This window comes from Trifolium pratense, linkage group LG7, assembly GCF_020283565.1.
Source record: "Trifolium pratense cultivar HEN17-A07 linkage group LG7, ARS_RC_1.1, whole genome shotgun sequence".
In the NCBI taxonomy this organism is placed as follows: Eukaryota; Viridiplantae; Streptophyta; class Magnoliopsida; order Fabales; family Fabaceae; genus Trifolium; species Trifolium pratense.
Genome location: NC_060065.1, coordinates 42,224,949 through 42,248,048, shown reverse-complemented (window position 1 = coordinate 42,248,048; position 23,100 = coordinate 42,224,949). Strand labels below are relative to the sequence as shown.

General features: G+C 37.5%; 3 protein-coding genes across 9 annotated transcripts in view; 2 read left to right on the top strand and 1 right to left on the bottom strand.

Moving 5' to 3' along the window:
* LOC123895017 (probable disease resistance protein At4g27220) overlaps positions 1-10,818 on the top strand; it is a 29,447-nt gene extending 18,629 nt beyond the window's left edge. For 3 of the 6 annotated variants that reach the window (XR_006804073.1, XR_006804074.1, XR_006804076.1), the window contains exons 7-8: positions 9,220-9,323; positions 10,330-10,818. The gene's annotated coding sequence lies outside the window, so the exon portion shown is untranslated. Of the gene's footprint in view, positions 1-9,146; positions 9,324-10,329 lie in introns of all 6 variants that reach the window. The other 3 variants (XM_045945197.1, XM_045945196.1, XR_006804075.1) reach the window with 2 other exon arrangements.
* Positions 10,819-13,022: 2,204 nt separating this feature from the next.
* The window catches only part of LOC123895019 (probable disease resistance protein At4g27220), a 14,494-nt gene continuing 4,416 nt past the window's right edge, over positions 13,023-23,100 (top strand). Inside the window, exons 1-4 of one of the 2 annotated variants that reach the window (XM_045945200.1) lie at positions 13,023-13,074; positions 13,202-13,293; positions 19,649-22,489; positions 22,752-23,033. In XM_045945200.1, the coding sequence (XP_045801156.1) occupies positions 19,670-22,489; positions 22,752-23,033 (3,102 nt within the window). In that variant the 5' untranslated portion in view covers positions 13,023-13,074; positions 13,202-13,293; positions 19,649-19,669. The remainder of the gene's footprint in view (positions 13,075-13,201; positions 13,294-19,648; positions 22,490-22,751; positions 23,034-23,100) is intronic. The other variant, XM_045945201.1, reaches the window with a different exon arrangement.
* LOC123896435 lies at positions 13,536-14,021 on the bottom strand. The gene has a single exon (XM_045946819.1). It carries the CDS (start codon positions 14,019-14,021, stop codon positions 13,536-13,538), a length of 486 nt encoding a protein of 161 aa, XP_045802775.1.

The window sequence follows — 23,100 nt, the reverse complement described above, 5'->3', positions numbered from 1 at the left end:
AACATAACATTGCTCACATTAAGCTACAATCTTATTGCATATACGTTTATCAATCATATAACGATTATCAATAAGCATTAACAGTATCAACATGTATCAACAATCATGTAAGGATACCCTTAAACCATGTTACAAGTGCCTAATCACACTTATAAACAATAACAAAAGTTGCAGGTTCAGTACTGTTCGCTAAGCGAATCCAAAGCGAACAGGTAGCGAACTCATTCGCTAAGCGAATCTCCTTTCGCTGTAGCGAACTACATCAGAAAGAAAATCTGTTCTTGAGTTATCTAAGGCGGTTTAACACCAAATCAACTCAAAAATTCATCCAAACATGTTATAAATTCATATAAACAGCCATTCCAAACATATATGGTATCTAGGAACATTAATCATCCCTTCCAAACATCCAAATACCTCAAATAATCAAAATCAAGCCAATTACTTGAGTTTTAAGTAACTTTCATAAACTTTCCAAAAATGATCCAAACACATACATATTCATCATGAAATCAAGCTAGTGATTAACACATACAAAGTGATGATGAAGAACATCATACTCACATACAAAAGCTTATCAAAAGTCTAAAAGAAATTGAGTGGGAGAGTTCGGGAACGGAGACATAGACAATCTCCCCCCTCCTTGTCACTCAAGAATCATGAATTCTAATCTCTTACCTTAAGCAAAGATGATGATCCAAGCCTTCTCTTGCTCAAGCTTTCTCTCTTGATCAAACCCTAGCTTAGCTCTATGGTTTTGCTCTTGCTCTTACTCACTCAAGGTTCAAAGAAAATGAATTGTGAAACTATTCATAAGTTTGACTTGCTACTTATACTACTTCTCAAATGTCATGAACCAAGCCCAAATGGCTTAGGCCCATGCCTCTCACGCCCCTAAGCCCAAAACCAAGGTTCTCGCGCCTAATAACTTACGTTCGGCTAAATAATTATTCGCCGCTCACTAAAATAATAAAAGCCAATTAATCAATAAAATACATTTAATAAGATATACGAATACGAAAAACGGGTCGTTACAATCCTACCCCCCTTAAAAGAATTTCGCCCTCGAAATTACCTAGAAACAGATCGGGATAAGAATCTCTCATCTTGTTTTCCAACTCCCACGTCGCATTCTCACCAGCCGGTCCTCCCCACACGACTTTCACGGATGCAATCTCTTTGTTTCTCAACCTCTTCACTTCTCTCCCTTCGATTCTCAAAGGCACAGTCTCGATGGTCAAGTCATCCCTCACTTGAACATCGTCCGATTCAATCACGTGTGTCGGATCAGACACATACTTGCGCAACTGTGATACATGAAAAACATCGTGCAAATTCGCCAATGATGGCGGTAATGCAATCCTATACGCAACTTTCCCAACTCGCTTCAAAATCTCAAATGGCCCCATAAACCTCGACGTCAACTTCCTTGACTTCAACGCACGTCCTACTCCCGTAGTCGATTTAACTCGTAGGAATACATGATCCCCTTCTTGGAATTCAATGTCCTTCCTCCTCTTATCATGATAACTCTTCTGTCGACTCTGAGACGCTTTCATCTTCTCACGAATCATCCGAATCTTCTCTGTTGTTTCTTGTACAATCTCTGGTCCAAGAATTGCACCTTCTCCATTTTCATACCAACACAGAGGTGTCCTACACCTTCTCCCATACAAAGCCTCAAACGGTGCCATTCCGATACTAGAATGGTAACTGTTGTTGTATGTAAACTCTACCAACGGTAAACAAGAATCCCAATTCACGTTTTGCTCCAAAACACATGCCCTCAACAAATCTTCTAAGGATTGTATCGTCCTCTCCGACTGACCATCTGTCTGAGGATGATACGCTGAACTCAACCTCAACTTCGTTCCTAAAGCTTCTTGCAAGCTCTCCCAAAATCTAGAAGTAAATCTCGGATCTCTATCCGAAATAATACTTGTTGGAATACCATGTAGCTTCACAATTTGCTCCACATAAATCTCGGCCAACTTAGGCACCAAAGTACCTTTCCTGATAGCAATGAAGTGAGCACACTTCGTCAAACGATCTACTACTACCCAAATCACCTCATGACCTTTCTTGGTCTTCGGTAAACCTCCCACAAAATCCATTGCAATGCTATCCCATTTCCATTCTGGTATAAACATTGGTTGCAACAAACCAAACGGCTTCTGATGTTCAATCTTCGATTTCTGACAAGTTAAGCATGAATAAACAAATTCAGAAATTTGTCTCTTCATTCCCGGCCACCAAAACAACTTCCTCAAATCCTGATACATCTTGGTTACTCCAGGATGTATACTCAAACCACTTCTGTGACCTTCCTCCATGATCATTCTCTTCAATTCGGGTACATCCGGTACACAAACTCTTCCGTGAAATCTCATGACTCCACTTTCGTCAATCTTGATATTGGTCTCCTTGCCTTCATTGATGAGTACCATCTTCTCCATCAATTTCTTATCCGATTTCTGACGTTCTTTAATATCTTCGAGAAAAGGATTCGTCAACTTTAACATTCCAAGCTTCACACTTGAAGAAGTAACCTCGCACACAAGACTCAAGTCTCGGAATTCTTCAATCAACTCTAACTCTCTTACCATCAATGATGACATATGCAAAGTTTTCCTACTTAAAGCATCGGCCACCACATTGGCTTTTCCAGGGTGATAACTCAATTCAAAATCGTAGTCCTTTAAGAATTCGAGCCATCTCCGTTGCCTCATATTCAACTCCTTCTGGTCGAATAAGTACTTCAGACTCTTGTGATCACTAAACACTTCAAACCTCGATCCATACAAGTAGTGTCTCCACACTTTCAAAGCAAACACCACTGCGGCTAACTCCAAATCATGCGTTGGATAGTTCCTCTCGTGAACCTTCAGTTGCCTTGAAGCATATGCTACCACATTACCCCCTTGCATAAGCACTCCGCCAAGTCCTAACTTCGAAGCATCGCAATACACGACGAACGATTCTTTGGCATCAGGTAAAATCAACACGGGTGCAGTAGTCAACCTTCTCTTGAGCTCTTGGAAACTCTTCTCACAAATACCATCCCAAACAAACGCTTGATCTTTCCTTGTCAACTTGGTTAACGGCAAAGCCAACTTCGAAAAACCTTCGATGAATCTTCTATAATAACCGGCTAAACCAAGAAAACTTCTAATCTCTGAAACAGATTCCGGCGTTCCCCACTGTGACACAGCGTCAACCTTCGCAGGGTCTACCGCGATTCCTCCACTTGAAATTATATGCCCTAGGAAACTCACCTCTTTCATCCAAAATTCACACTTCGACAACTTGGCATACAACTTCTTCTCCTTCAAGACTTGCAAAACAATCCTCAAGTGCTCTTCGTGCTCTTCCTCGGATTTTGAGTAAATCAAAATGTCGTCGATGAACACCACCACGAATCTATCCAAAAATGAATGGAAAATTCGGTTCATATACTCCATGAAAACTCCAGGTGCATTGGTCACACCAAACGGCATAACTGAATACTCGTAGTGCCCATACCTCGTCCTAAATGCAGTCTTAGGTATGTCTTCCGTCTTCACTCTAATCTGATGGTATCCAGATCTCAAATCGATCTTACTAAACACACAAGCTCCAACTAGTTGATCCATCAAATCATCTATCCTCGGAAGTGGATATTTATTCTTGATCGTCACTTTGTTCAACTGACGATAGTCTATACATAATCTCATGCTTCCATCTTTCTTCTTCACAAGCAATACCGGCGCTCCCCATGGCGAAACACTCGGTCGAACAAACCTCTTCTCAAGCAGCTCTTCAAGTTGCTTCTTCAACTCATTCAACTCTGACGCTGACATTCGATACGGCGCCATCGATATCGGACTAGTTCCAGGTACTAGGTCGATAGAAAACTCTACCTCTCGCTTTGGAGGCACGTCAGATATATCATCCGGAAACACATCTGGGAATTCACAAACGATCGGTAACTCTTCTATCTTAACTCCTCCTTCGAGTTTCAATGATGCAAACATCATGAACATCTCGGCATGTTCTTTCAACGCTTCCGATACTTCCTTTCCGCTCATCAAATGCAAGTTCTCCTCCGGCTTCGGAAAAACAACGGCCTCTAATGAGATTGTCCTCAAGGCTAGCATCCTCTCCACTCAAAGCAAACACCTTGCCCACCACTTTCTTGGGCTTCTTGCAGATTATACTCTTGTGGCCCTCCTCACCACAGTTGAAACAAAACACTCTTGTCCTACACACTTCAGTTTTGTGGCCTAACTTCCCACAATTCAAACACTTGTCCAATTTCTTCGGGCAATCATACGACATATGACCCCGCCCTCCACATTTGTAACAGTTTCCATCATTCGGTTTCCTACTTCCACTTGAATTCCCCTTACCGCGGTTGTCATAAGGTTTTCCGCGCTCTTGTCCTTTCCCTTTTCGGTCATTCGCAGCCTTGTAGTAGTTCACCTTAGCTCTACCATCTTCATCACAGATCCTACTCTTGTTCACAAGGGTCGCAAAATCCCTTATCTGTGAAAATCCAATCATATGCTTGATGTCTGGACGTAGACCACTTTCAAACTTCACACACTTGTCGTTCTCCGCTTCCATAGTGTTGTAATGCGGGCTAAACGCACACAAGGTCTCAAACTTGACGGCATAATCAGCTACCGTCATATTTCCCTGTTTCAACTCCATGAATTCCACCACTTTCTTGTTCTTCACATCAACAGGAAAATACTTAACCAAAAATTCTCTTTTAAACATTGCCCATGGTATAGCCATACCACCGGGTCCTAGCCTCAACTTAGCATTCTTCCACCACACATTCGCTTCCTCACGCAACACATATGTTCCAAGGGTTGTCTTCCCTTCCTCGGAACAATCCATTGCTTCAAAAATTATCTCAAGTTCCTCCAGCCACTTATGAGCTCCATCCGGGTTGTAACCTCCGGTAAATGTTGGCGGTTTCTGCTTCATGAACCTTTCCAACCTCATCTCTACCTCTCTTCCGGGTTGATGATCTCTAACCACAATGTTGGTGAGTGCGGCCAAAGCCTCCGCAATCTGAGCATTCGTCCTCGCAGCAGCCATGATTCCTGAACGAATCACAACTAGACGTTAGAAAGTACTAACAGTGTTCCCTACACATGCTCATACGGGGAAAAGAAAAGTCCTAATTGGTTCACACGAACCAACCAGGCTCTGATACCACTATTGTAACACCCTAACCCATACTACCGTTAAAAACGTAATTTTAAAAACTTTTCAACAAGTGTAAAGGCAGAGTGCCACGCGGTAATTAAAAACACAAGCATACACACAGAGCATCATGAAATTTTAACATGAAAAGCAACAGCGGATTCATTCAACCAAGCATTGCATATATATATACATATATAAGCCATAAGCCATATTCATCCCTAAGGATGTCACTTATACAAGAACTAGCATAACAAAAGGTAACACCGATATACGATGAAATCCAAGCGTAACCCCGACTCGATGTTACATTACCAGAGCATTCACTATTTACAAACTCTAGTCAAAAGCTAGTACTAAGAGGAGTAATCTATGCTAAGTCTCCTCACCAAAAGGTACTTCCACACCACGCTAGAACAGCAGTCTAAACGTCGGCACAATCCTCAGCCTGAATATCTGAACCCCCAAAGGTCCAGCAAATAACACAAAGCAGAGAGTTAGAAAACATAACCGCATATCATACGAGTATAAGAAAGGTCTTACACTTTCAAACTACATCATACATATTCTAACTCACGTCAAAACATTGCACCAAACAGTGATCAATCAATAAAGTTTAGCACAGTTCAATCAGATAATGTCACATACCATTTATCAAATATATGCGCATTTACCCTAATGTATCTAATGCCAATCATTCTATGTCATGTCATCCCTAGACACGACTAATGCATGTGGTACCAATTGCCTCCATATCCCTCATGGATAAGTTAACAGTTTTACATCTTGCCGGATTGTTCGGAACTTACCAAACCTTCATATCCCTTATGGATAAGTTAAACAGTTTTATATCCTGCTGGATAGCAGCTCTAGATCTTATGGATTCATCTAATCCGATCCTCAGCTTCCTTATGGACTCAAAAATCCATTTAAATCTATTGGAACCCAAGTTTCCAATTCAACATATATATACATGAATGCATGTATGGTTGCACATATCATCAACATGATATTTCTCTAGCTCGAAGCTACTCTTTTATGAACGCGGGAACACAATCCTAACACATTCACTTAACATTGCAAATTAATGCCAAAACATAACATTGCTCACATTAAGCTACAATCTTATTGCATATACGTTTATCAATCATATAACGATTATCAATAAGCATTAACAGTATCAACATGTATCAACAATCATGTAAGGATACCCTTAAACCATGTTACAAGTGCCTAATCACACTTATAAACAATAACAAAAGTTGCAGGTTCAGTACTGTTCGCTAAGCGAATCCAAAGCGAACAGGTAGCGAACTCATTCGCTAAGCGAATCTCCTTTCGCTGTAGCGAACTACATCAGAAAGAAAATCTGTTCTTGAGTTATCTAAGGCGGTTTAACACCAAATCAACTCAAAAATTCATCCAAACATGTTATAAATTCATATAAACAGCCATTCCAAACATATATGGTATCTAGGAACATTAATCATCCCTTCCAAACATCCAAATACCTCAAATAATCAAAATCAAGCCAATTACTTGAGTTTTAAGTAACTTTCATAAACTTTCCAAAAATGATCCAAACACATACATATTCATCATGAAATCAAGCTAGTGATTAACACATACAAAGTGATGATGAAGAACATCATACTCACATACAAAAGCTTATCAAAAGTCTAAAAGAAATTGAGTGGGAGAGTTCGGGAACGGAGACATAGACAATCTCCCCCCTCCTTGTCACTCAAGAATCATGAATTCTAATCTCTTACCTTAAGCAAAGATGATGATCCAAGCCTTCTCTTGCTCAAGCTTTCTCTCTTGATCAAACCCTAGCTTAGCTCTATGGTTTTGCTCTTGCTCTTACTCACTCAAGGTTCAAAGAAAATGAATTGTGAAACTATTCATAAGTTTGACTTGCTACTTATACTACTTCTCAAATGTCATGAACCAAGCCCAAATGGCTTAGGCCCATGCCTCTCACGCCCCTAAGCCCAAAACCAAGGTTCTCGCGCCTAATAACTTACGTTCGGCTAAATAATTATTCGCCGCTCACTAAAATAATAAAAGCCAATTAATCAATAAAATACATTTAATAAGATATACGAATACGAAAAACGGGTCGTTACAGTTGGAAGCAAAAATAAATTGCTCATAACTTCCTTCAGATTCCTTTTCAACAAACTCATACATGAGTGCCTTTATGAGTGGACTTAAGATCACCCCCAAGTATCTTTGGCATCTCTAACAAGTTAATCAAAAAACTCTCCTCGAGCATCACCACACCAGGGCTTACATCATAGAACGGAGTGGTGCATCCTCAACAACCAAAACCACCAGGAGTTTTCCATCAGATATGTATGCAGCGGAATTCAAACCACAAAACTCCTCAACAAACTTCAGGCACACTACAATAACACATGTTTGAAAATAAATCAAACCATACAACAACTCATCACAAGATCTACACGCCTGAACAACAAAATATAGGTCTAATACACACCCTATCATGAATAGTCCATCCTCCACTTCTAGGGACCATTCAATCAATGTGAACTTCTCCAAGTTCAAACAAATTTTCAGTATTCCTTACTTGCCCATAACCAGAAAGTATCTTCCCTAGGATCTCATCCAGAAAACAGAACAGGATGCCTGCTCTGATACCAATTGAAATTCTGGTATAGCAGAACCAGATGTTGTATAGAATGTCGAGACATCTGGTCTGACAAAAATAACACGGCAAGGCATATAACATTAAAACGGATACTGCGAAATAATGTTTTATCAGATGTTCCAACATTCAATTTAAAGAGAATGTCATACTTAATGTTGGAACATCTTACGAAACATAATAAAATCAACAAGTAAATAAACTGCACAGGAAATTGTTAACCCAGTTCAGCCAACCTGCCTACTCTGGGGGATACCAATCCAGGAAGGAAATCCACTAATAGCTCTAGTCACTAAGACCTCCAGCAAACCCTCGGTTTACGTCTTACACTAAGACCTCCAGCAAATCCTAGGTTTACGCCTTATGACCTCGACACTACTCATGTAACTTCTGCCTAGGAACTCCTAGACATGAGATCCCATCTCACTTCCACTCACTCAACACAACCTGTGTTGTTTATAAAATGTTGGGAAAGATGTGGCGACAACTTGCCAAGACAACACTTCACTTTTGCTTAAAAGCTTCAAGTGAATTACACATGGTAAACTCCGTACTTCAAAGCTTAGGAGTAACCTTAAACTAATAAACTTACTTCTTAGCTCGTGTTATAGAATCCACAAGCAAGAATTACAATCAAATACAAACATTATCTCCTTGCTTAAAAGCTTCAGAGATATTACAATACTCAACTCATTACCTAAAGGTTTCTGAGTGAGGACATAGTGACCATCTCACAACCCGAGTGGTTCACTTACACCAACTCTCCTAGAGAGTGGCTTAAAGACACGAAACCCTAAAGACTACATCTTTGATGAAACAATGGTTTCGGTTCATTAAAATCTTGGCCTTGAGTCTTCTTTATATAGACAGAGCTAGCACGCTCCTGATCGTCCAAGATAAGCTTCAGAACACAGCTGGTCTTTGAGTCACGTCCAGCTAAGCAAATCAGACCTTAATAAAAACTTTCCTAAAATAGTTGATCCTCTTTAGGAAATAAACAATGTGTTGAATCATTCCATTAAGTCTTGATAAGAACATATCTGCACTAATAACGTCTTGATCAGATCAAATCTTGATATACACGTTTGTAGAGTGGATTTCCATATATAGCAGATACGTGTAATAAATGCGCGAGATTTGGGCAATCTGACTGTCGTACCCAAACATGTTACAACATTTGGTCCAACATCTTTTGTACCTAACATGTTGAAACATTTGGTCCAACATCTTGCTTGTATATTTGTTTTAGCATAATGAGGCCAACACACAAATATCCAACATTTTTTATTTTATTTTTTAAAATTATATTTCATGTTTTTCAATATTTTTGTGCATGTTCTTCAACTACCTAGGGTACATAGAGTATCACACGGAACATGCTCCTTCCCGATGTTGAATCAATATCAATACTTTTCTTTGGCATTGAATGCATTAATGAAGAGAAATCCTTCAAAAGGTGAGTATTATAGCCTGTAGAGATTCTGTAGATAAACCAGTCATTTTCAATGCTATAAAAAATGTCACAGGAAATACCATAGTAAAAATAAATATTTACAGTTATAATTTATTTTTACTTTTAAGTTCTATTTTTTTACAATTTTGTTTTGAATTGATGAGCTGGCCATGTAGGGCACTCGTGTAACCAATTTTGCTATATTAGCTCTGCTGTGAGCAAAGAAAAAATACATCAGAATTATTTCATAATTATTCTCTCTCTTATTCTAGAACCCTAATTTTGTTCTTAGCTATTCCTTGCACCGAAATTCATTCTTTCACTTGAATTTCCTGCTTGAAGTAGAGGATTATCTCGGATTTATTCCCTGAAGATCCAAATCGGTCTCAAAAAATCACATGAAAGGTCCAAAAACCTTCATCAATATAGTGTGAGCAACAATAAGAGAACGAAACGAAATCGTAAACCACACACCCATGGCCAATAATAAGCTTGTCCAAGTGACAATTTCATTGTTTGGAACTCGATTGTTGTGACGAAATTAAAGAGAATGGACACACTTGGCGGTGATGTTTCTTGATGGAAATATAAATGAAATTAAACATCTTTTAGGAAACGAGAGAGATAACGATCCTCTGGGATCGAAACATCTGAGGTTGTCGAAGCTTAGGAGAACTCTTAATTGTCGACATTATCAAAGCAACAAAGACAACATCCATTTTAGGGACATAAATTTCTGAATCTCTGGCTAGATTGTGAATTTTTGGTTCATATTGGGATTCTCACATTACAAATGGAAGATTGTAAGTTTCTCATAACGCCATCAATTTTGTCATGGTGGAGTGATGCAGACGAGGAATTATCGAGATGCTCTTGATAAGTGCAAAATATCGGTGATTTTACATGACACTTAGTGACTTATTTTGCAAGTAATTTTAGGAAAACCCCCGAATTTATGTAAATATGAGATATTTAGGTTACTTTACTCTTTTTGTCATTTTTTTTACAGGTTTAACTGATCAAGGAATGCTTAAAAGTGTCAAAGAGTATAAAATATAAGCTCTAGGAGATTCACTAGGCGATCAAATGACAAAGCAATGAGACAAATCAAAAAGGTTGAGATTTGGCACAACACAAATTTGCCTAGCGAATTCAAGTCAAGTTGAAGGCATGTCGCTGAGCAGCTGGCAATTGCTTCATAGTGAGGGAAATTCAAATTCACTTGGTGAATTGTTATTTTCGCTTAGCAAAATATGCTTTATCAGATTTAATATTTTGAAGCACTCATAACATAAAACCATGACATTCTTACGTTAGATAGAAAACAGGGAGAAAAATACTAGGAAACATAGAGTGATCAAGGGAAAACACAGGAATCAATTTCATCATCTTTTCATCTTTTTTAGTTATTCTCTCTGATATTGGAATTATGTTTAGTTGGCTATGATTCTCTTGTAAACTTTTAATCTCTAATTGCTTATATATAATTTCTATTACGATATGTTGATGATTTATTTCTGCACGTAATGCTTTTTTGACTTTAAGCTCTGAAATTGATATTCTGATTTAGACTTTTAACTTAAAGGATATAGACAAATTCATTTGTGAATGCTATTTTCTAGACATAGGATTAGATTTAAAGTCGCATACATTATCATATCGTAATGCCATTGTATCGATTAACTGAGCAAGAAATCATAAGTTAATAAGTAGAAGGATCTCTCGTCGTTTGCCGGATACAGAAACGTATGATGAGCGATAGGTGAAAACATAATTGAAATTTTGAAAGCATATAATCGATTAATAGGTTGCATTCAAAAAGTAGTTAATGATTTCTACTTGACGTCGTCATTGAACATCAACGACTCGATAAACAATTGAGTTGAGTCGGTAGGGAATGGAGATTTAGGAGAAAGTGTTGTTGGGGTTGTGGTCTAGCGTGGTGGTCAACAAGGTTTTAAATTGCGGTTGCGGTTGCGGATGCGGTTACAATTGTTACGAATGCGGTCATTGCAGTTGCTGCACGCGCAATGCGGTTGTTGCGGCGTGAAATCATTTTGAAATTTCACAATCTATATAAAATCAAACTACTATGTAACTACTCTATTTATCCACCATTACATAGTCTTAGTTTATTCTATAAACAATAATTTGAATGTATTTAAAATACACGGTTGAGAGATTGTTAAAAGTAAGATTTTTCATTAATTTGACACAAATTAGGATTTGAAGTTCATAAATTTTACTTTTTGGTGAGAAAATTTGAAGGAACGTCGCTGAAAACATCTGATGCGGCTTCCGATGCGGTTGCGGTTACGATGCGGCCGTACACGTGAATTAAGATCACACCGCAATTGCGGTGCGATGCGGTTGCAGTGGCTACTGCATCAGCAATACTGCGGCCGCAATTGCGGGTGCGGACCGCAATTTAAAACCTTGGTGGTCAAGATGCAATTGTAGAGATTTATCTTACCACTCCATCAAATCTACTTAAATCCATCTACTGCTGCTGAAGCCTTCACATTCTGGGGCAACTTCTTCGTCATCCATCACATATATCCGAATATTTTTATGGAACAATTGAAGTTCTAAAGTGAAATTCATCACATAAGAAACATAAAACCATTTCAAACTTGTCTCCTATGTTTAGGGCACTCAAAATTCTCATGCAACTTCCATAGAAACGCACTAGATCCAGGCTTGCTGTAAAAAGTGTGTGTTACTTTTATATGATTATCCTATAGTTAATAATAAAATAGAAGAAAGAAAACATATTTGTGTTTTTCAATTTTAAATTTAACAGGGATACTTTTGTAAATAAGCTATTAATTGAATAAATTAAGAGTATTGCTATTTATTTAGTAAGAAATATTTACACAAGAGAAAAATTCATAAAATTAGGGAATTTGACCAATCAAAAATTGGTTAACCATACATGGGAGATAGAATTGTTATAATTTGCAAGTGTTAAATATTGCCACATAATGTGTCAAAAAAAAAAAATTGCCACATACGATTCTTCTTTTTCTTTTTTTTTTTTTTGACAGAAGATTCCTCTCTTTTTTGTATCAAAAAAATTCTTACTAAATAGCATTTTACATAAATTAAATCGGTTTAAATGACAACTGGCATAAATGGTTTAGACATTTTAACCAAAAAATAAAGCTATAACACGTATATTCTTACCAAAACATTGCATTTCAGTCACAAAAAAAAAAAAAATTGCATTTTGCACAATACATTATAACAGATTCTGTCTAGTGCAGTAACATTTATGAAATCATCCAATTCAAAATAATTGCAAAGTCAAATAGAATCTTGCATCCAGAATTCTCTGATACCAATTGATATTAGCATTTATAAAATGAAACTTGATATGCAAGGTTAGGTTGATAATACTAGTACTTTATTTTATTATTATAGTACTATATTTTAACGAGAGTCTTTGTACTAATTTAATGGAATAATCATCAATAATGTTTGCACAAGAAACTTGTAAGCAAAAACCGTGGTGTGTGACGTAATTATTTTTTTGAAATTAAGGCAGCAAGTAGCAAAAAACCATATTGTATATGAATGATTGCAACATAGAAGAATCAAGAGCATTGACTAGAGGATTAATAAAATAATTTGCTTACATCACATTAAGAGTTGAAAGGAAGAGAGTGCCTTATATATTAAAGAGATTTACATAAAAGATATGATGTGAATAAGAGGAAAAAGCGTGAAGCATACATAGTGTGTATATTTAGAGGTACGTAATTTTCTTCCTTTTCCTTTTTGTTTTGTTTGTTATCTGATTGTTTTTCTTCTTTAATTTTACTAAATTAACATTGATGTACATTTTTTAATCATCCTTTGTCCCTTGTAATTTTGTATAGAGCTGTTAATTGCATTCGACAAAGGGAACAAGAGAAAATATTATCTGTTACTGCTAGTTGCTAGCTCGTGACATACTACCTTAAGCTTAAAGGTACTGCTTTTCCATCCAATAATCAAGACAATAAAACAATATTTTTACTTTCATTTTTTGTTGACACACAATATTTTTAATTTCTTTAATCACAGTTTTAAGTGTATATTTGAACATATATAATTTGTACTATTAATATGTGTGTTTTGTGTGTATAATGAATACCCGAACATCGTGTTTTTTTTTTTTATATATATAAATTAAGAATATCTAGACGTCAAGGTAGAGACAGACATCCCAACTTAGTTGGCATCACTATCCTTCACCATCCTCCACATATAGCTCATATATCTTTCTTCGGAACCAAATACTTCTATATATCTTTGCATGTTCTTCTTAAGTTCAATTGACAAATCAAGACGGATCACACTGTGTGAATCTTCAGATTCTCCGATTAGTCTAGCAACAACACGAAATCCACAATGTCCGTCTGGTGCAACATCTTGGATGTTTTCAATAAACGGGTGCATGAAAAGAGGCAATTGTCCCAAGTTGGGCCAAGAAGGTTTTGATTTTTGAACTGGTGCCGGGTTTAGTGATGACTGACTCCATTTTCTTGAACTTTTATGTCGTCCCTCTAATAATTGAGATAGATTATACTGAGACCCTGCATGCTCGAATAAAGAAGGCAAACGCTTGGTAGACCGCTCCTCCAGATTATAACTTGGCCTATTTGCCCAAACTTTTGGCGCACCTTTAGTTTTCACTTGGCTTGGAGGTGGACACATCGTCGTCGTCTCATGATACACAAACTGTCTGAACCTTTCTTTTATATAGACCTTCATGTCGTGGTTGAACATTTCCTGATGAGATAAAACATGTAATTCACTGTTAGGAGAAACTGCAATTATATTGTTCTGTTACTGGTTCTCCTTCCACGCAACGAACACCCCCTTGTTCGCTGATTGTTGTGCGAACGCCCCTCAGGATCGCATCGTAAACGACAAACACCCCCTAGTTCGCTGTTTATCGTGTGAAGTCCCCCTAGATCGCTTTGCAGGGAGGAAACTACATCAAGAACAGAATCAGGACATAATTTATTTCACTTGGTAAAGCTTAATTTATGATAGAGCAAACAAACAGCCAGCCACATAAACAGAAAATAAATGTGTCTATGTAATACCTGTAAGGCTTCAATTTCTAGCAAGAGGGATTAATCGGCATTTTCTTCCTTGCATAAATGAGCGGCGTCAAATTTCAACCTCTTCCAATGACTATGGATGTCATTCAAACTAATCGCTTTGCCTTCATCGAGGGTATCTTGGCAAGTGAGCACGCGCACAGCAACCCCATTGTTGTATTAACAAACATCCGCACTTCGTCTTATTTGTACCAACTGATGCTGCCCGACGAACCTCATCCATTAAGTGTTTAATTGCTTCTCATGAAACATTTCCTTGCAAATGGGACCACAACACCTTTCCTGTCAATTTTGATCTCTAAAAATGATGCTCTGGTGAAACTCCTTCTAACACTGGATTAATATATTAGTGAGCATGTTATCCATCTTTTCCAAATTTTTGTAAATGTCACCTAAACTGTTCATCAGGTATTTTTCAATCTTGTATGAGATGACTCATCCCTATTTGTGGTTAGGTTTGGAAACAGGTCAGGCCAGACCTTGATAGGCCTGAGCCTGGCCTACGATTTTTCTTCAGGCCTGAGTCTGGCCTACGGCCTGTCAAATGTTATTTATTTTGGTCTGGCCTGAGCCTTTTTAAAGTCTGGCCTAACCTTGTAGCCTATTTAATATACAGGCCAGACCAGACTTACACAGGCCAGGCCGAAGGCGCCTGTAGGCCGCCTGACCTATTCCCAACCCTATTTGTGGTGGTATTACCAAAATGCATTATGCGGTCTGTCCACAACCTCACAAACCTTTCCTTAACCGAACTTACTACCGTGCCTTCAACATATGCAATGAAATCGGGTAATTGTTGATAACATTCTTTGAAAGTCGTCAGGCAAGAATTATATTCTTCCCTTGTGTCGGAGTCAACTATGTTTTCCCAAAGTATCCTCACGTTTTTCCATATTGTGCGTATTCTCACTTTTTTTTATCCAATTTTGTCTTCTGTATTAAGTTTGCCTTGATGTTCATGTGAAAGTGGTACCAACAAAGTAAAGGAGTGCATTTAGCAAAAATAATGTTGACCACGTTTATAAGAGCTTGGTCCCGGTCGGCGACAATGACCTTCATGTCGTCTTCACATCGCAACATCATGCGGACGCTCTGTAATGCCCATACAAAGTTGTCTTCCTTCTCCTTAATCAAAAAGGCCAATCCTACGGGGTAAGTCCTTCCAATTGAAGTTAAACCAACAATTTCAAATAGCGGGAGTCGGTACTTGTTTGTCTTGTAAGTCGAATGCATTATAATCACGGTTGGAAACATATTAAAGATCTTAACTGAGTCTGGATGGGCCCAAAAAATATCGCTCATCATCTCGATCCCAGGAATAACTATGTGGTTATACAAGTACTTGCCTTTGGTCATACACTTCATAAGATGTTGCATCTCTGTTCTTGACTCCGAATAGCCTTATTCATTCTACAACGTATATTGCAAATATGTTTCATGGTTGTAGCTGTCTGTGACCGCCTCTTCTTCAGTGTCGACATGATATTCCTCGGGAGTGCCATATTTTCTGTCAGTTCACGAACCAATTCCTTCTCTTCGGGTAGAAGCCTCTCAGCATATTTATGACCTTGAAAATATTCAGTCATCTTGTGTTTGTGTTCACCGTCGACAACATTTAATCTCCATTGTTCGCTGCTCAACAGATAACTCTTCAATTTGAACGGACAACCACACTTCACTGTAATCTTTTGTTTACTTTTCTTGTGGAGGTACTCCCGATATTTACCGACTCTTTGACATCCAATATGTACATATCCCTTCTACCATTCGCCCCATTTTCATACTTTACAATCACAGTAACGAAACCTAACTCACGTGCTAAATCACTAACCCAATTAAGCATTTGTGCGTGATTATCAAACTTCGTTGCCGTTGTAAATTGGATGTGAAAATCATTCTAGGAGTAGGAGGAGGAGGAGGAGGCACATCGTTGCGTGGTTCGTGTGTCGGCTTTGCATCAACATTACATTGTTATTCAACTATAGGTTTCTTTCCTAACTTGATTTCCTCTTTGCGTGCATTTGAATCGTTCATCACGTACACTCCCTGAATTAAAATGGAAATAACGGAGCACTAAATTTCAGTCCCAGACATGTTCGCTACCTAAGGAGCGAACGCTTACATGCATGCTCACTAAATAGGGAGCGAACTCAACCAGCAAAATATGTTTAACGTGATGTAAACAAAATGGTGCAGTTTGGCTCGGTTTTGAGCATAAAAATCATCTTAACCGCGAGATAAAAATCCATGCGGTTCAGTTTGGTTCGGTTGGTTTTTAAAAAGTCATCCAAACCAAACCAAAATGTGGTTAGGGTTGGTTTGGTTTGTGCGGTTTCTCACAAACTTGTTACAAAAGAAATGGTTTGCAAAATGAAAAAGAAAGGTTTTAGAGTGTGATTACCTTTGCATTCAACTCATTGGCATCTTCGTGGAGCTCTTTGATGGTTGGATTGTGACCTTGAAACACCACTTTAGCCATAATCGTCAGTTTTGATAAGGGTTTGGAGAGGAAAAACAGGGTGGTGAAAATGTGTATTGTTTGTGTATGAAGGTTCATGCCTATATATATATATATATGGAAAACGTTCGCGTTCTAGAGGGTGAAACTACAACCAAACAGTCACTTATTTTTACACTCGCTTTCCAAGAAGCGCACGGTCGCTCACATTTTAGATAGCGAGGAAGGTCTTATGGTAATTGAGTGAATCTAGGGGTGCAAAAAGTTGAAATCTTCCTTAGAACCATACAATGTGTAAATGTTAATTGGTTTGGTCAGGGCCGACCTTGAGGGAGTGCAAGTTGCCCTAAGGGGCCAAACCTATATTTTTTAGGGGTCTCAAAAAATTAATTTATATAGTAGTAGGCTTTTTTTTAAAAAAAATAAAAATAAAAAGATGATTCAAAAAATTAAATAAAATGTTTTAATTTTTTTTTTATAACATAGAGGGCCTAAAACCCAAACAAGAAAAAAGATTACAACCGAATCAAACGAGGGGTGATAAGGCCCTAAAATGTTTTAATATTTTTTTAATCTATTTTTGTTGGTCCTATCTAAAGTGGTTAGGTTCAAGTTTCAGTAAAATAAAATAAAATAAATAAAAAAAGGTTTGTCTTGTCTCAAACACAACTATAAACGCGTGTAGCTTCTCCTTCTCCCTCCCACTGCTACAAGGAATTTTTTTATTTTAAAGTAGTTAAAACATATTTTGTTGGTATTAATTATAATATGACTATTTTTTATGTTATTGTTATTGTTTACAATTTAAAATAGTATTATTCTTTTTCGAATTTTTTGTTTTTTTTTGTTAAAGAATCCACTTTTAATATTCGATGCCAGACTTCTATAAATTTTCGGATCGGGTTTTTTTTTTTTTTTGATAAGCAAAGATTGAATTATAAGGAGTACAAGGGGTACCCAACCCTTACAATTCTAAAAGAAGCCATTAGATGTTAAAAATGCAAGATAATTGATCTTTACACCAATCTGAAAATATAAGAGAAGACTTAAAAGCTATTCTACCAACAAACCAAAATCAGGAGATATAAATAATTTGATCCACTAAGGATTGCAAGTTAATGACATCTCCTCTAAACATTATATTATTACGGGCTCGCCACAAGCTCCATGTGGTTGCCAACCAAATTACATGTCGAGCTTTTGCATAAGACTTATTCTTCACCAAAGCACCAAAGGAGATAAAGTGCTTCCAACAAACTTCATAGGGGATAAAATCCATATTCAGCCAGACGAAAATTCTCTTCCAAATTTGTTGCGAAAAAGAACAATTGAAAAACACATGGTCAATATCTTCTTCTTCTTCTCTGAAACAAAAAATACAACACAACTCACGCGGATTAACAATAACACCTTTTTTCGCCAACGCCATACGAGTTGGTAGTCTAGATAATAATAATCTCTATTCAAATATACTCACTTTAGATGACATGTCATTTGTCCATAATTGATTCAAGGCTTCCACCATGTTCTCGTCAATTGCCAAAGTAACAACACGAGATAGTAAGACACATACGTCGAATGGACCGAGAACTGGCCGGTTTGATGTATGTTCCATCTAACGCTATCTTTGTCATTCGGGTAAGGGAAAAATCCTGTCAACAAAGTGTCTAACTCTTGCGCTAATTCCTGCTCAGCTGCAGATAATACCAAACTCCATTCCATCTTCCACACCCAAGTGTGATCTTGCCACATACCACTAGCACCTACCACTATATTTGGATACAAAGCTTTATTGAACAAAATATGGAATAAACTCTTAAAACAAACTGGTCCCAACCAAACATCATGCCAAAATCTCAAAGAAAGACCATCACCCAACACGTTGCTCACGTTTTTTTGGAACCAATCTCCATTCACAACTCCCCCAATCTTCATGATATCGCGCCACGACAATGAGTGTCCTATTACATCGTTGGTTGATTGCGACATAAAATTATCTACCATACTCCCATATCTATACTTCAACAAAGTGGAGCACAAAACATTTTCATCACTAATTCCTCTCCATTTCCATTTACAAAGTAAAGATTGATTGAATAAATCAAGATTTTTAATACCCAACCCACATTTGTCTTTTGGTAGGCAAATAGTGTCCCAACTAACCCAGCAAATCTTCTTTGTATTGGAACCTCCACCCCATAAAAACTTCCGTTGAATGTTAACCAATTCTTTTAAAACACATGACGGTGCCTTAAAAAAGGAGAAAAAATAAAGAGGTAGACTAGAAAGTACCGAATTGATAAGCGTTACTCTTCCACCAATGATCGGGCGTGGATTTGGTTTGTCGAACTCAACTTATTATTGCTGAAGGAAATTTGAGCTTAGTATGAGCAAAAATGAAAAGAAAGTGGGTGGAAAGATAGATATGTATTTTTTATTTATTTTTAGCTCAAAGCTCAACTTCATTTGTGGTCATAAACCACTCGGTTCAATTCATTAGCTCAAATCACATAACTCAATGGTTAAAATAAAGAAATTTTAAATCGTAAATAAATTGGAATTTATACCAATATTTAATGAAAGTTCGTTTTTAAAATATTATATATAATTAATTATCTAAATATATAAAATCAATTATATAATTTTCTTAGGTTATTATTTATTATATAATTTTGTAAAATCAAATATGTGTACACTTCCATTTTAATCAAGTTTGGTATTTATTGATTGAATTCCTTGTTTGTTTCAACTCACAGCTATCAAAGGTGTGTGTGGCCATGGATATTATTATTTCAGTTTGTGCTAAAATTGCTGAGTATATACCTATTGGTCGTCAGTTTGGTTACATACTCTACTACAAGGGTAACCTTGAAAGGATGAAAGCAGAGGTCCAAAAGCTGGAAGGATCAAAAGATAGTGTGCAGCATACTGTTGATGAGGCTAGAAGGAATGGAGAAGAGATTGAAAATTTTGTTCAGAACTGGCTAAACAAAGTGGACAACACTGTTGCTGAGGCATTGAAGCTTATTATTGACACTGAAGGCCATGCAGAAGCTCGGTGTTCTATGGGACACTTTCCCAATCTGTTCACAAGGCATCAATTGAGCAGGAAGACCAAAAAGATGTCACAAGAGATTTCTCAAGTCCTAGCAGATGGAAAATTTGACAAAATTTCTTACCGTGCTGCTTCTCAAGTGACAGTCACGCCATTTGGTAGAGGTTATGCAGCCCTGGACTCCAGAACATCAATGTTGAATGAGATTATGCTGGCATTGAAGAATCCTAACATCTTCGTTATTGGGGTGTATGGGATGGGTGGAGTGGGTAAGACAACACTAGTGAAAGAGTTAGCTTGGCAAGCTGAGAATGATGGGTCATTTAGTTCTGTAGCTATGGCCACTGTCACCGATTCTCCAGATTTGGAAAAAATACAAGGCCAAATTGCTGATGCCTTGGATATGAAATTTAACAAGGAGTCCATTGAAGGAAGAGCAACACAATTACGGCAAAGGATAACCAAGGAGAAGAGTATTCTTGTTATTCTGGATGACATTTGGGGTAGACTTGATTTGGTAGAAGTGGGGATTCCTTTTGGTGATGACCACAAAGGATGCAAGTTGGTCATGACATCCAGATATCTTAATATGTTGAACTGTGAGATGGGCACTCAGAAAGAATTTCGACTCGAAGTTTTACATCAGGATGATAGTTTGAAATTGTTTGAGGAAATGGCAGGTAATATTGTTCAAGAATTATATATAAAGCCAATTGCAGTAGAAGTGGCCCGATGTTGTGCTGGATTGCCCCTTTTGATAGTTACTGTGGCAAAGGCTTTGAGAAAAAAAGATGCTTCTGCTTGGAAAGATGCCTTAAATCAATTAGAGAGATTTGATCAACAAGGTTTGCATAAGAAAGTCTACTCTACCTTGGAGTTGAGTTATAATTGTTTAGAAAGGGACGATTTGAAGTCACTCTTCCTATTCATTGGTTCATTTGGACTGGACCATATCCACACCGGAATATTGTTTCAATGTTATTGGAGCTCAGGGTTTTGTGAACCTTTTCAGACATTGACAGAGGCTCGGAATCGATATTTCAACTTAATAAATGGTCTTAGGGCCTCTTCATTGTTACTTGAACGTGAAAGGGGTCGAGTAAGAATGCATGATGTTGTACGTGATGTAGCTAAATCAATTGCATCTAGGTTTCATCCTACTTATTCTGTGAAAAGGTACACTGAAGTAAACCTATGGCCAGAGATAGATCAGCTACAAAAGTGTCATCAAATCATTCTGCCTTGGTGTTATATTAATGAGCTTCCTGATATGTTGGAGTGCCCGGAGTTGAAGCTACTTCTACTTCATAATATAGGTGACAATTTGAAAGTCTCTGATGAGTTTTTCTCTGGGATGAGAGAAGTAACAGTTCTTCATTTATATGGGATGATGTTCACCCCTTCCCCACCTCAATCGCTCTCTCTCTTGAAAAAACTTCAAACATTGGTTCTGGCTGGATGTGTGTTAGAAGACATATCAATAGTTGTGGGACTGAAAAGTTTAGAGATTCTCAGCCTTGAAAGATCCGATATTATACAACTCCCAAAAGAATTAGGACAACTGGCTAATCTTCGAATGTTGAATTTAACCAACTGCTCTGGACTGAGATTCATTCCTGCAAATCTTATTTCGAGCTTGACATGCTTGGAAGAGTTGTACATGGGGAATTGCTTTATCCAATGGGATGTCAAGGGAAGCAAAGATCACGGCAACAATGCAAGTCTGGAAGAGCTAAGCAATTTGTCTCATCTAACAACTTTGGACATAATGATTCAAGATGCTTCAGTTTGGCCAAGGGACTTGCAGGTCTTTGAAAAGCTTGAAAGATACAACATATTTGTTGGTGATATGTGGAAATGGCCTTTGGAATGGTCTGGAGGTGCTTCAGAAACTTCAAGAATACTTAAGCTGGCAGAGAGTAAGAGTACAGACATTCTTTCAGATCATGGGTTTAACTTCTTGTTGAATTCAACAGAGGATTTGTGCCTCGGAAAATTACAGTGTGCTGGAGATGTCCTTTATGAGTTGAACAGGGAAGGTTTTTCACAATTAAAGCGTTTGTGCATTGAAGACAGTTCTGGCCTGAAGTACATCATTAACTTAATAGGCTCCATTCATCCCTATCCCGCCTTCCCCAACTTGGAGACTTTGGTTCTTCAAAATCTGTTTAATCTGGAAGAAATATGCCATGGCCCAATTCCAATTCAATCTTTTGCCAAACTGAAAATTATTGAAGTCAAAGGTTGTGATAAGTTGAAGCATCTATTTTGGTATTCCCTAGTTAGAGACCTTCCTCAACTTCTTGAAATAAAAGTTACTGATTGCGCACTATTCACACAAATCGTTGCTGAGCAAACATCCGAGACTGATAAAAAAATTGACAATATTATGTTCCCCAATTTGCATTCTCTTACACTTGAATGTTTACCTAGTCTCATTAGTTTCTGTTCCGTACCATTGACAGCGGATACTAGTTTCAAAGAATATGTTGAGAAGTGTGATGACTCACAACCCGTACCGGTGGCACTAATTAATCTAAAGGTAAACATATGATTTGTCTCTTCTTATCATTATTTGTCGTTTTAAACTAAATTAAGTTTCCTGAGGTATTTATCCACCAGATTTGGATTCAAAATATATTGGAAATCTACATAGCTATTATCCTGTTGTTTAATTTGAATTTGAATGTGTTACATATTTTATTTCCTATTTTATTTGCTAACTATCATAACTATTGAGAAACAGTTATCTTTAGCTTGGTAGTATGTGGTAATGAACTTTGCAATATTATGTATGTCAATAGATTGGAATGCCCCATCTTGAAACCTTGAAGCTGTCTAAGATCAATTCTTGGAAATTATGGGATGACAAGCTCTTGAGTTATTCTGGCTTTCAAAACTTGACAAGTTTGACAATTGACAAATGTCATAAAATAGCATACATATTCTCATCCTCATTGGCAAGAGCACTGATAACCCTGCAATATCTTGAGATCGGTAACTGCCAAATGTTGGAGGATGTATTTTCCTTTGATGCAAAGTTGGGTAATCATTCTTCAGCTCAGGAGCCTATCTCTAATGAGGATGTAAGAACTCAGAACTTTCTCTGATTCTAACTTCGGTTTGATTTCCCTTTTTAGATCTGTTTGTTGC